At 40.7% G+C, this 12,744-nt stretch overlaps 1 protein-coding gene across 1 annotated transcript in view; it reads left to right on the top strand.

Moving 5' to 3' along the window:
- The first annotated feature begins 11,262 nt into the window (after nt 1-11,262).
- Nucleotides 11,263-12,744, top strand: part of LOC106602245 (C-type lectin domain family 4 member M-like) — an 8,779-nt gene continuing 7,297 nt past the window's right edge. The window contains exon 1 of the mRNA XM_045716395.1: nt 11,263-11,707. Within this exon, the coding sequence (XP_045572351.1) occupies nt 11,605-11,707 (103 nt within the window). The 5' untranslated portion in view covers nt 11,263-11,604. The remainder of the gene's footprint in view (nt 11,708-12,744) is intronic.

Below are 12,744 nucleotides of genomic sequence, written 5' to 3'. Positions count from 1 at the left end.
GCCACGAACAAAACAGAGGATATTTGAACATAACTATGGATTATTTTGAACCAAACCAACATTTGTTATTGAAGTAGACGTCCTGGGAGTGCATTCTGATGAAGACAGCAAAGGTAATAACATTTTTCTTATAGTAAATCTGATTTTGGTGAGTGCTAAACTTGCTGGGTGTCTAAATAGCTAGCCCTGTGATGCCGGGCTATCTACTGAGAATATTGCAAAATGTGCTTTCACCGAAAAGCTATTTTAAAATCGGACATATCGAGTGCATAGAGGAGTTCTGTATCTATAATTCTTAAAATAATTGTTGTTTTTTGTGAACGTTTATCGTGAGTAATTTAGTAAATTCACCGGAAGTTTGCGGGGGGTATGCTAGTTCTGAACGTCACATGCTAATGTAAAAAGCTGTTTTTTGAAATAAATATGAACTTGATTGAACAAAACATGCATGTATTGTATAACATAATGTCCTAGGGTTGTCATCTGATGAAGATCATCAAAGGTTAGTGCTGCATTTAGCTGTGGTTTGGGTTTATGTGACATTATATGCTAGCTTGAAAAATGGGTGTCTGATGATTTCTGGCTGGGTACTCTGCTGACATAATCTAATGTTTTGCTTTCGTTGTAAAGCCTTTTTGAAATCGGACAGTGTGGTTAGATTAACGAGAGTCTTGTCTTTAAAATGGTGTAAAATAGTCATATGTTTGAGAAATTGAAGTAATAGCATTTCTAAGGTATTTGAATAACGCGCCACGGGATTCAACTAGCTGTTGAGTAGATGGGACGATTTCGTCCCGCCGACCCTAGAGAGGTTAATAGGATAAAGCTATTTGGAATATGTTGAGATGCTTGTAAGATGTTAATGTGAGAGAATTGTATTTTCTACATAACTTCTCTAGGACCAGTGGGACGATTTCGTCCCACCTACGTAACAGCCAGTGGAATCCCGTGGCGCGTTATTCAAATACCTTAGAAATGCTATTACTTCAATTTCTCAAACATATGACTATTTTACACCATTTTAAAGACAAGACTCTCGTTAATCTAACCACAGTGTCCGATTTCAAAAAGGCTTTACAACGAAAGCAAAACATTAGATTATGTCAGCAGAGTACCCAGCCAGAAATAATCAGACACCCATTTTTCAAGCTAGCATATAATGTAACATAAACCCAAACCACAGCTAAATGCAACACTAACCTTTGATGATCTTCATCAGATGACAATCTTAGGACATTATGTTATACAATGCATGCATGTTTTGTTCAATCAAGTTCATATTTATATCAAAAACCAGCTTTTTACATTAGCATGTGACGTTCAGAACTAGCATACCCCCCCGCAAACTTCCGGTGAATTTACTAAATCACTCACGATAAACGTTCACAAAAAACATAACAATTATTTTAAGAATTATAGATACAGAACTCCTCTATGCACTCGCTATGTCTGATTTTAAAATAGCTTTTCGGTGAAAGCACATTTTGCAATATTCTCAGTAGATAGCCCGGCATCACAGGGCTAGCTATTTAGACACCCAGCAAGTTTAGCACTCACCAAAATCAGATTTACTATAAGAAAAATGTTATTACCTTTGCTGTCTTCATCAGAATGCACTCCCAGGATGTCTACTTCAATAACAAATGTTGGTTTGGTTCAAAATAATCCATAGTTATGTTCAAATATCCTCTGTTTTGTTCGTGCGTTCAAGACACTATCCGAATGGTAAAGAAGGGTGACGCGCACGACGCATTTCGTGACAAAAAAATTCTAAATATTCCATTACCGTACTTCGAAGCATGTCAACCGCTGTTTAAAATCAATTTTTATGCAATTTTTCTCGTAAAAAAGCGATAATATTCCGACCGGGAATCTGTGTTTATGTTCAAAGACGATAGAAAATAAAAACATGGGGTCGACTCGTGCACGCGCCTCAGCCCATTGTCCTCTGATAGAGCACTTGCCAAAAGCGCTAATGTGTTTCAGCCTGGGGCTGGAATTACATCATTCAGCTTTTTCCCGGGTTCTGAGAGCCTATGGGAGCCGTAGGAAGTGTCACGTTACAGCAAAGATCCTCAGTCTTCAATAAACAGAGTCAAGAAGCTCAAGGAATGGTCAGAGAGGGCACTTCCTGTAAGGAATCTTCTCAGGTTTTTGCCTGCCATATGAGTTCTGTTATACTAACAGACACCATTCAAACAGTTTTAGAAACGTTTGGGTGTTTTCTATCCAAAGCCAATAATTATATGCATATTCTAGTTTCTGGGCAGTAGTAATAACCAGATTAAATCGGGTACGTTTTTTATCCGGCCGTGTAAATACTGCCCCCTAGCCCTAACAGGTTAAAGGTTTACCAAGTCACCGGCACCCCCCAGGGACACAGACAGGACAAGGCGTCATGTGACAGCCTTTTCTACGTTCAGTATATGAACCCCCACACAGGGTTTCTTTCTTCAGACCAGCTTACCTCGAGAAGAGAGAGAGCCAAGGTTTGACCATGCATTCCTCTACTGAACTTTAACCATACCACGTGGTAAAACTTTTAGACTATCGATACCGACACAATAATAACAAGTCTTTGATATTAATTGCTAGTCTTCAGCTAGAAATTCAGTGTCATTGAACGCGAAGACCGACGAAACATCCATTCTATAACAACATTAAAGAATGTCGCTTTGAAAGATCCATTCTAACCAAGAGAGAGAGAGAGAGAGAGAGAGAGGACGAAACTCTCCAACAAAGATCACGATGACACACTGAGCGTAAATATATATATTGATTGCAATTGTTTCCGAATGAGTGAGCGTTCATGTGCAAATGATTAGCATATCAATTGTTAATATTTATCAACTCTGTTGTGCCTCCTCAGCTGCCCTTTATCACCCTTTGTTTAACAAGCCGCCATCCCGGTTTAGCCCAGTAGGGCTCATTCCTCTACCATTGCTTTGTAACGATACCTACTGTTTTGTATGCTATCTGTGAATTACTTAGTTTAGTAAATAAATGATTTTAAGACAATTGATGTATGGATGACTTACTTACTTGGACGACTGTTGGAGCATGACCTGTACGTCAAGGCTGAGAAATGCTTGTTCTTCCAGCAGGCCGTCTCCTTCCTAGGGTATCGCATTTCCACATCAGGGGTGGAGATGGAGAGTGACCTCATTGCAGCCATGCGTAATTGGCCGACTCCCACCACGGTAAAGGAGGTGGAGCGGTTTTTAGGGTTTGCCAATTACTACTGGAGATTTATCAGGGGTTTTTGCCAGGTGGCTGCTCCCATTACCTCACTGCTGATGGGGAGTCCTGTTATAGTTGCAGTGGTCTGCTGAGGCGGACAGGGCTTTTGGGCACCTAAGAGCTCTGTTTACCTCGGCTCCTGTGCTGGCCCATCCGGATCCCTCTTTGGCGTTCATAGTGGAGATGGACGCGTCCGATGCTGGGATAGGAGCCGTGCTCTCACAGCGCTCAGGCACGCCACCGAAGCTCCGCCCTTGTGCTTTCTTCTCGAAGAAGCTCAGCCCAACGGAGCGAAACTATGATTTGGGGGACCGGGAGCTGTTGGCTGTGGTTAAGGCTTTGAAGGCGTGGAGAAATTGGCTTGAGGGGGCTAAACACCCTTTCCTCATCTGGACTGACCACCGCAACCTGGAGTACATCCGGGCAGTGAGGAGACTGAATCCTCGTCAGGCAAGGTGGGCCATGTTTTTTACCCGTTTTGTGTTTACCTTGTCATACAGACCAGATTCCCAGAATATGAAGGCAGACGCATTGTCCAGGCTGTATGACACAGAGGAGCGGCCCATGGATCAGACTCCCATACTCCCGGCCTCCTGCCTGGTAGCGCTGGTCATGTGGGAGCTGGACGCAGACATTGAGCAGGCGTTGCGTACAGAGCCCGCTCCCCTCCAGTTTCCCGTCGGGCGTCTGTACGTTCCGCTATCCATGACCAGTTGATCTATTGGGCCCACACGTCACCCTCCTTTGGTCATCCGGGGATCGGTCGGACGGTGCGTCTGACTGGGAAGTACTGGTTGCCCACCTTGGCAAAGGACGTGAGGGTTTATGTTTCCTCCTGCACGGTGTGTGCCCAGTGTAAGGCTCCTAGACACCTGCCCAGAGGTAAGCTACATCCCTTACCCATTCCACAACGACCTTGGTCACACCTGTTGGTGGATTTTCTAACCGATCTTCCTCCTTCACAAGGAAACACCACGGTGCTGGTCGTTATGGATCATTTCTCTAAGTCCTGTCGTTTTCTCCCTCTGCCCGGTCTCCCTACGGCCCTACAGACTGCAAAGGCCCTGTTTACACACGTTTTGTCTTTTGTTTTGTCTTTGTCTTGCACACCTGGTTCCAATTCCCCAATTACTTGTTCATTATTTAACCTGTTAGGGCTAGGGGGCAGTATTGACACGGCTGGATAAAAAACGTACCCGATTTAATCTGGTTACTACTCCTGCCCAGTAACTAGAATATGCATATAATTATTGGCTTTGGATAGAAAACACCCTAAAGTTTCTAAAACTGTTTGAATGGTGTCTGTGAGTATAACAGAACTCATATGGCAGGCAAAAACCTGAGAAGATTTCATGCAGGAAGTGGCCTGTCTGACAAGGTGTCGTTCTTCTTGTCTCTGTTTATTGAAGAGTGAGGATCTTAGCTGTAACGTGACACTTTCTACGGCTGCCATAGGCTCTCAGAAGGCGGCAAAATGCTGAATCGTGGCTTTGCAGGCTCTGGCTGAAAAAAAGTAGCGCGTTTGGGTAGTGGCTGGTTATAGTACTGTGAGACTCAGGCTCGTGCCCGCGTCGACCGAAAGCTTTGTTTTCTTTCCTCTGTTTAGCTAAAATGAGATTCCCGGTGGGAATATTATCGCTTTTTTACGAGAAAAATGGCATGAAAATGGATTTTAAACAGCGGTTGACATGCTTCGTAGTACGGTAATGGAATATTTAGATTTTTTTGGTCACGAATTGCGTCATGCGCACGACCGTCATTTACCATTTCGGATAGTGTCTGTAACGCACGAACAAAACGCCGCTATTCGGATATAACGATGGATTATTTTGGACCAAACCAACATTTGTTATTGAAGTAGCAGTCCTGGGAGTGCATTCTGACGAAGACAACAAAAGGTAATCAAACTTTTGTAATAGTAAATCTGATATTGGTGAGTGCTAAACTTGCCGGGTGTCTAAATAGCTAGCCCGTGATGGCTGGGCTATGTACTTAGAATATTGCAAAATGTGCTTTCACCAAAAAGCTATTTTAAAATCGGACATATCGAGTGCATAGAGGAGTTCTGTATCTATAATTCTTAAAATAATTGTTATGCTTTTTGTGAACGTTTATCGTGAGTAATTTAGTAAATTGTAAGTAAATTCACCGGAAGTTTGCGGGGGGTATGCTAGTTCTGAACGTCACATGCCAATGTAAAAAGCTGGTTTTTGATATAAATATGAACTTGATTGAACAAAACATGCATGTATTGTATAACATAATGTCCTAGGGTTGTCATCTGATGAAGATCATCAAAGGTTAGTGCTGCATTTAGCTGTGGTTTGGGTTTTTGTGACATTATATGCTAGCTTGAAAAATGGGTGTCTGATTATTTCTGGCTGGGTACTCTGCTGACATAATCTAATGTTTTGCTTTCGTTGTAAAGCCTTTTTGAAATCGGACAGTGTGGTTAGATTAACGAGAGTCTTGTCTTTAAATAGCTGTAAAATAGCCACATGTTTGAGAAATTGAAGTAATAGCATTTTGTAACGGCTGTCTGTAAGAGGGAACCAAGGTGCAGCAGAGGATGTGTTCATCATTAGAATTTTAATTAAAAAAACAAGAGAACACTACAAAATGAACAAAAACGACAGCAAACAGTCCTGTTAGGAAAATACTCTAAACAGAAACAATTACCCACAAAACCCAAAGGACAAACATGCTCCTTATGTGTGACTCCCAATCAGCAGCAACGAGCTTCAGCTGTGCCTGATTGGGAGCCACACACACGGCCCAAAACAAAGAAATACCAAAACATAGAAAAAGGAACATAGAACGCCCACCCAATGTAACACCCTGGCCTAACCAAAATAAAGAACAAAAAACCCCTCTCTATGGCCAGGGCGTTACACATTTCTAAGGTATTTGAAAATCGCGCCACTGGATTAGACTGGCTGTTGCGTAGGTGGGACGAATTCGTCCCGCCTAGCCCAGAGAGGTTAACCCTCTGCTCCCCCATGTTTGTTTGTGAGTAATTGTTTATTGTACTGCGGTACGTATTTTTGTGGCCTTGTATTTATACAACGTGTATTGTGAATATATTGAGCAAAATTGCTTTCATTACTCATATCTGCTGTCCTGCGCCTGACTCATCTCACCAGCTACACACAGACGCTTTACAACCACTCTCAATTTCATAAACAGCGCTATGGATACAAGGAATGGCCATCCATTATATAAAAATGATAGTTTTGCGGCTATATTGTTTCTTCGTTTACAAACATTGTACTAAAACAAGTATATATTTTGGGTTCTGATGGGGTAGAACAGTTAAAGAAACTCATGAGGCATTTATAAATTATATTGTTCAAGAATCAATCGGTAAATATCATAAATGTTTAAGACAAAAAACGTATGTAGCAACTGCAGATTGCACTTTAAATATGCAAATAGATGCTTTTTGTTTTTGATATATTTAGGACTAGCTAAATACTTGCCAGCCACTCTAAAACTGGCTGCAGCTCTTTGTTAAGTGTTGCAGTGATTTCCCTTGCTGTGGTAGCTGCCTTGTATAATGTTGTATCATCAGCATACATTGACACACAGGCTTTACTCAGTGCTAGTGGTAGGTCATTAGTAAAAAATATTAAAAAGGAAAGGGCCTAGAAAGCTGCTCCGGGGTATTCCTGACTACCTGGTTTAATAAGATAAACAGAAGGTAAATAAAGTCCCTTGTATATATTTAATATGTTTATTAGTGATATAGAGTTGTAAGAGACATATATAAGAAGGTGTGTGTGTCTGGTGTATGTGGGTGGAACTTGTGATTGAAAAATTATATATTTACATGATTTGTTGGATATTTAACAATGATTTACTTAACAAACAGTAAGATATTTCTGTCCTGCTAATGCTGTGTTTTATGGTCTCCACTCTAGCATCCTGAAGCTAATCTGGGCATATGGTTTTACTAGGGATAGCTTGAGCTGAAAATTGATTGACTTGATGACAAAACCTACAGCTGGCATTCCAGCAACAGGATGTGGGGTGGTTGTAATTGGGATAGAGAGGACTAGAACAAAGGCCTCAATGGTCCTTAGACATCCCGGCATTTGGGAAATTAGGCCAGGGTCCGGGGTTAACATAACGCCAGGTGCAGATAAAGACAGGATGAGCCCAAAGTGGCTTATGGTGCCCCCCAAACTATATGGGAGGGGTGGAACCAAGCATTCTGTGTATTCGCTATATTGACTGTGCATTGTCTGTAAAGGGTAGGCTCTCAGCCTAACAGTCAGTCAAGACTGTTGGGCTGACGGTTTCATTATTGCAATAATTAATCAATATACATTTGGGTGCATTTGTCAGCTATGCTTATTTTAACCCTAGCCTTGCCCCGAACTGCCGCTCTTATGGGTCAGAATATAATGATGTAATTACGTGTTGGAGGTCTCAGATGGGAAGCTCCGCGTGGCTCGTTTAGGCTTCTCAATGACGCAAATCTCTGGTTGTCCTCACGATGTCAGTGTCCCTTTTGGCTTAGTGGTCTGATTTCTCCCCCTTTCTCTGATAGTGTCGTCTGAGGACAGACAGCTCTGTAGCTCAGAGCTCACAGCGTAGGAATGAAACAGCGTAGATATCACGATTCGATGAAGAGTGGAGGCTAGGTGGTTCGGCTTGAATTCACTTGCTTAGACACAGCTACTCATCCGTAGCTTGGGTAGAAAAATATTTCTTTGTCTTCAACCTTGTGTTGCGTTTTGGGGTTCATTGACTTTGTTAGACCTTGGCTGCAGCCTGGGGTCACTTTAGTCTTATCTGTTCATTCTTCACTCCCATGTCTTATACCTTCGGGTCAGAAGTGGGCGTAACTGCCTTTAGGGCAATTCTCTGGGCGTACCAAGTTAAGAGACAAGGCCTAGATTTTACTCAAATCCAATTTTAGACAACTAACTTCACATTTCATCTTTACCAAAACATTCTCTTTGATTTGGATATTTTCCACACAACGTACAATGTATAAACATCAGGCATATACTGGGAAAACTCTTAAAGGTACAATGTTTTCATGATAACATCATCTGTTAACCTTTAATAACAAAACAAAAATTACATAAATGTTCATATTCCATCTATCGTCATGACCACCATTGTGGCTGACGGAAACCATTGTTCCAAAGTCCCTTTATTGCATGTTTAATGTTCTGAGGCTGGTTCTCCATAGTGAGGACAAAGGAATTTCTCTGTGGCCTAAGACTATCATGGGCGTGAGGGGTCATAAAACCCCCACATCTTCATACCCCTAGATCTCTCCTCCTCTGTTGGGGGTGAGAGATAATCTGTAGGGTTGTGGTCTCCTGTAACCTGACCTGATCAGGACAGTCATGACAGATGATTGTTTGAAGAAATGACCAAGTGTCAATAAGTACTGAATTGCCACGACAAACCTCCACAAGTAGACCAGGAACTTACTCAGGAATCAGATAAAAAGGTGAAAAGAAGTAGAAGAAGGTGACCAGCTACAGACCAGTTACAACAACCTGACTGAGGAGAGAGACAAGCTACAGACCAATTACAACAACCTGATTAAAGAGGGAGATCAGCTGGAGAAAGAGTAGAAGAGATCAGTTACAGACCAGTAACAACAACCTGACTGAGGGGAGAGACCAGCTACAGACCAGTTACGACACAACCTGACTGAGGAGAATGACCAGCTACAGACCAGTTACAACAACCTGACTGAGGAGAGAGACCAACTACAGACCAGTTATGACAACCTGACTAAAGAGAGAGACCAGTTACAACACCCTGACTAAAGAGAGAGACCAGCTACAGACCAAATACAACAACCTGACTGAGGATAGAGACCAGCTACAGACCAATTACAACAATCTGACTGAGGAGAGAGACCAGCTACAGACCAGTTACAACAACCTGACTAAAGAGAGAGACCTGTTACACACTAGTTACAACACCCTGACTAAAGAGAGAGACAAGCTACAGACCAATTACAACAACCTGATTAAAGAGAGAGATCAGCTGGAGAAAGAGTAGAAGAGATAGCAGAGGAGATCGGAAGAGCGGAGATAGGAGGAGAGGAATCTAGGAAAGACTAATTGAGATAGAGCCTTAGTGTCAGAGAGAGACAGAGGAAAAATAAGAAAAATAAGAGAATGAGGAAGGGAGGGAAAAAAATACAAATAATTGTTTTGTTTAGATTTAGAGGAGAGTATGTAGATATACTATATTCTGTAAAATGCTTCTTCATTATTTTTATTAGCAACATTGGTTGCTAATAAAAAATGGTTTCATAAAAAAATGGTTTCATAAAACAGTGAGACCTGCAGTTGGACACACACACAGAAGGCGGAACAGTACTGAGATTACACAAACACATACTTCCCTTCCAAAATTCTGAGAAAGATGCCGACATAGATTTCCCCCACACACTTCTGAATAACTCTTCACACTGATGTCACACTTCTGAATAACGCTTCACACTGATGTCACACACTTCTAAATAACTCTTCACACTGACGTCACACACAGACAGTATAGAAAGATAAAAGGCCCCTATATGGCATCAGGCCATTGGTGATGTATGGGATGAAATCGGTGGCTGGCCTCAAGCCACAACGTGACCTCAGTTTGAAGGTTGGGGTGTCAAAGCCTCAGTAATGCTATATGATCTATATGTGAATTCAGAGGGTCACATTTGTTATCCACTAAAATATATGATTACTTCAATTATAACCTGAATCATATGATTAAAACATATAAATTGATGAGTTGATTTGACAGTTTCAGATAAAACATTGTCACTTACAGTAAGGCACAGGGACAGACACAGGGCAGAGGTAACAATATCACAAGAACCTGTGTAGTCTTAACATAGACATGTTAGACAGAAAACAGTACGTTGTTGGAAATGTCTGAGCCCATCTTTACTGAGCCCACCTGAAGAGTCTTACCAGTCAACGCCACGTGAAAAGTTGGCTATTCGCTGGTGCGGAGAGAGACCAGCTACTGAGGAGAGAGGAGAGAGACCAGCTACTGACCAGCTACCGTAATTCAGTATGTTGTAATTTAACATTCATATAGACTTCACATTCATTCATTGCAGTGTATTATAGCCTCATGAGTCTTTAAACACAAAAATAAGAGAAGTAAGGATATCTAGTTGTTAAAGGACTATTGAATCACTATGGAATGGAGTAACATCTAGTTGCTAAAGGACTAATGAATCACTATGGTATGGAGTAACATCTAGTTGTTAAAGGACTAATGAATCACTATGGTATGGAGTAACATCTAGTTGTTAAAGGACTAATGAATCACTATGGTATGGAGTTACATCTAGTTGTTAAAGGACAAATGAATCACTATGGTGTGGAGTGACATCTAGTTGTTAAAGGACTAATGAATAACTATGGTATGGAGTAACATCTAGTTGTTAAAGGACTAATGAATCACTATGGCATGGAGTAACATCTAGTTGTTAAAGGACTAATGAATCACTATGGTATGGTGAAGCAGTGTGTAATAGATTGCTAATTGACATGGTGACAAATAGGAGAGATTGTTGAGATTTCTTTATTGTAAAATGTTTCAATTGTTTAATTCTTCTATTTAAAAATGTATTTAGATGTCTTGTTTTTGACCCAAATCAACAAACAAAGTAAACAGCATCGTATTAGTTAATTTATTCATTAACTAGACCTACTGTTGACCAATAGTTTCTTGTGTTTGGGATGACAATTCATTTATATTATTAGGGCAAAAAAACATGATTAAGAGCTAGAAATAAAGCACGGAACAGAATGAACAAGGAATGAAGAGGAAGTTACACACAAATGTCTGGTCCACAAGGCTGAATCCCAAATGGCATCCTATTCCCTATGTAGTGCACTTAAAGAGAATAGGGTGCCATTTGTCTCACATTCCAATAGTCTCCTTCTTATTGGTGGTTAGAGCCTTGAAACATTCTAACACCTACAGCCTTCCTATTGGTGGATAGAGCCTTGAAACATCATGTCACCAGCTGTGGGCCACAGACAGACAACAGAGAAGTACAGGATTTAGACACATCAGATCAACTACTGCTCAGTCAGTAAGAAAGGTAATCATACAGTAGATATTACCATTAGGAGTGAGTTAGAAAGGTAATCATACAGTAGATATTACCATTAGGAGTCAGTTAGAAAGGTAATCATACAGTAAATACTACCATTAGTAGTCAGTCAGAAAGGTAATCATACAGTAATTCAATACTATAAGTAAAAGTATGTTAAATCATAGATATTACAATAAGAGGTCAGACAGACTGAATTAGTTGATTTATTGATTGACGGGGGTAATCATTGATATTCGGTAGAGTTAGTAAAGATGGCCGACTACATCAACAAACATGTGATTGAATTAAACGAAGTTACTGTAGAAAACCGGAACAGAGCAACGAGGAGTGTAAAGACTGAAACCCATCTTTCAGGTAAGAACTAAGTATTCTAAGTATCTTAGTCTCTCACACAGTAGCTGAGGCACGCAGGCAGGTCTGCACGTACAAACCGAACACATTCACACACGCACACACTAATACGGGGCGGCAGCGTAGCCAGGTGGTTATGGTGTTGGATTAGTAACTGAAAGGTTGCAAGTTTGAATCCGCGAGCCGACAAGGTACAAATCTGTCGTTCTGCCCCTGAACAAGGCAGTTAACCCACTGTTCCTAGGCCATCATTAAAAATAAGAATTTGTTCTTAACTGACTTGCCTAGTTAAATAAAGGTTAAAAAAAAATACCACACACTACAAAAACACAAGTACATTTTTATTGTTCTGTCTTCTGGGTGGTTCAGTTGGTACGGAGCATGGTGTTCAAAACCTGCTGTGGTCACGTACACTAAAATGTATCAATTCAATGTATTTTTTTACTTCAGTTATTGGAACTATTTGGAACTATTCAAATAAAATTAATTGAAAATAATATTTTTTAGCAACAACACAGTGGATAACCCACCACTGTTTTTGGTAAACAGCTGAGGAGCTGGAGAAATGTAACCACTCTCAAATTCATAGAGAGAGCTACAGTGTGTCTGCAAGGAGTGACCATCCATGATCAAAATTATAGTTTGAACCATTTGAGGCTATGCAGTGTTTGTTTACAATTCCATACTTTATAATTCCATGTTGAAACAAGTTTATATTTGGGTTCTGATGGGGTTAGACAGTTAAACTAAGATCATGAGGTTATGTATACTATGTTACATTTTTCAAGAATACATTTGATAAATATCATTCATTTAAATTGATGTTAAAAAAATGGATTTAAAAACCGCAGATTGACCCTTTAAATCATGCTACGGCTATATTGTGTAACTTTAGTCATTTCTTCATACAGTAGCTTCCTGTTCATCAGATGTGAGACGACCACACTCTTGAGCAAACTGCTGCTGGAAAACCAATGACACGTTGGAAATGTTTGGTTCTCAGAATTAGTAAGGGATCTGTGGGATGATGTGTGTTCTGT

This window comes from Salmo salar, chromosome ssa04 (genome assembly GCF_905237065.1).
Source record: "Salmo salar chromosome ssa04, Ssal_v3.1, whole genome shotgun sequence".
Classification (NCBI taxonomy): domain Eukaryota; kingdom Metazoa; phylum Chordata; class Actinopteri; order Salmoniformes; family Salmonidae; genus Salmo; species Salmo salar.
Note: the sequence above shows the minus strand (reverse complement) of the source record. Positions and strands in the feature narration are given on the sequence as shown.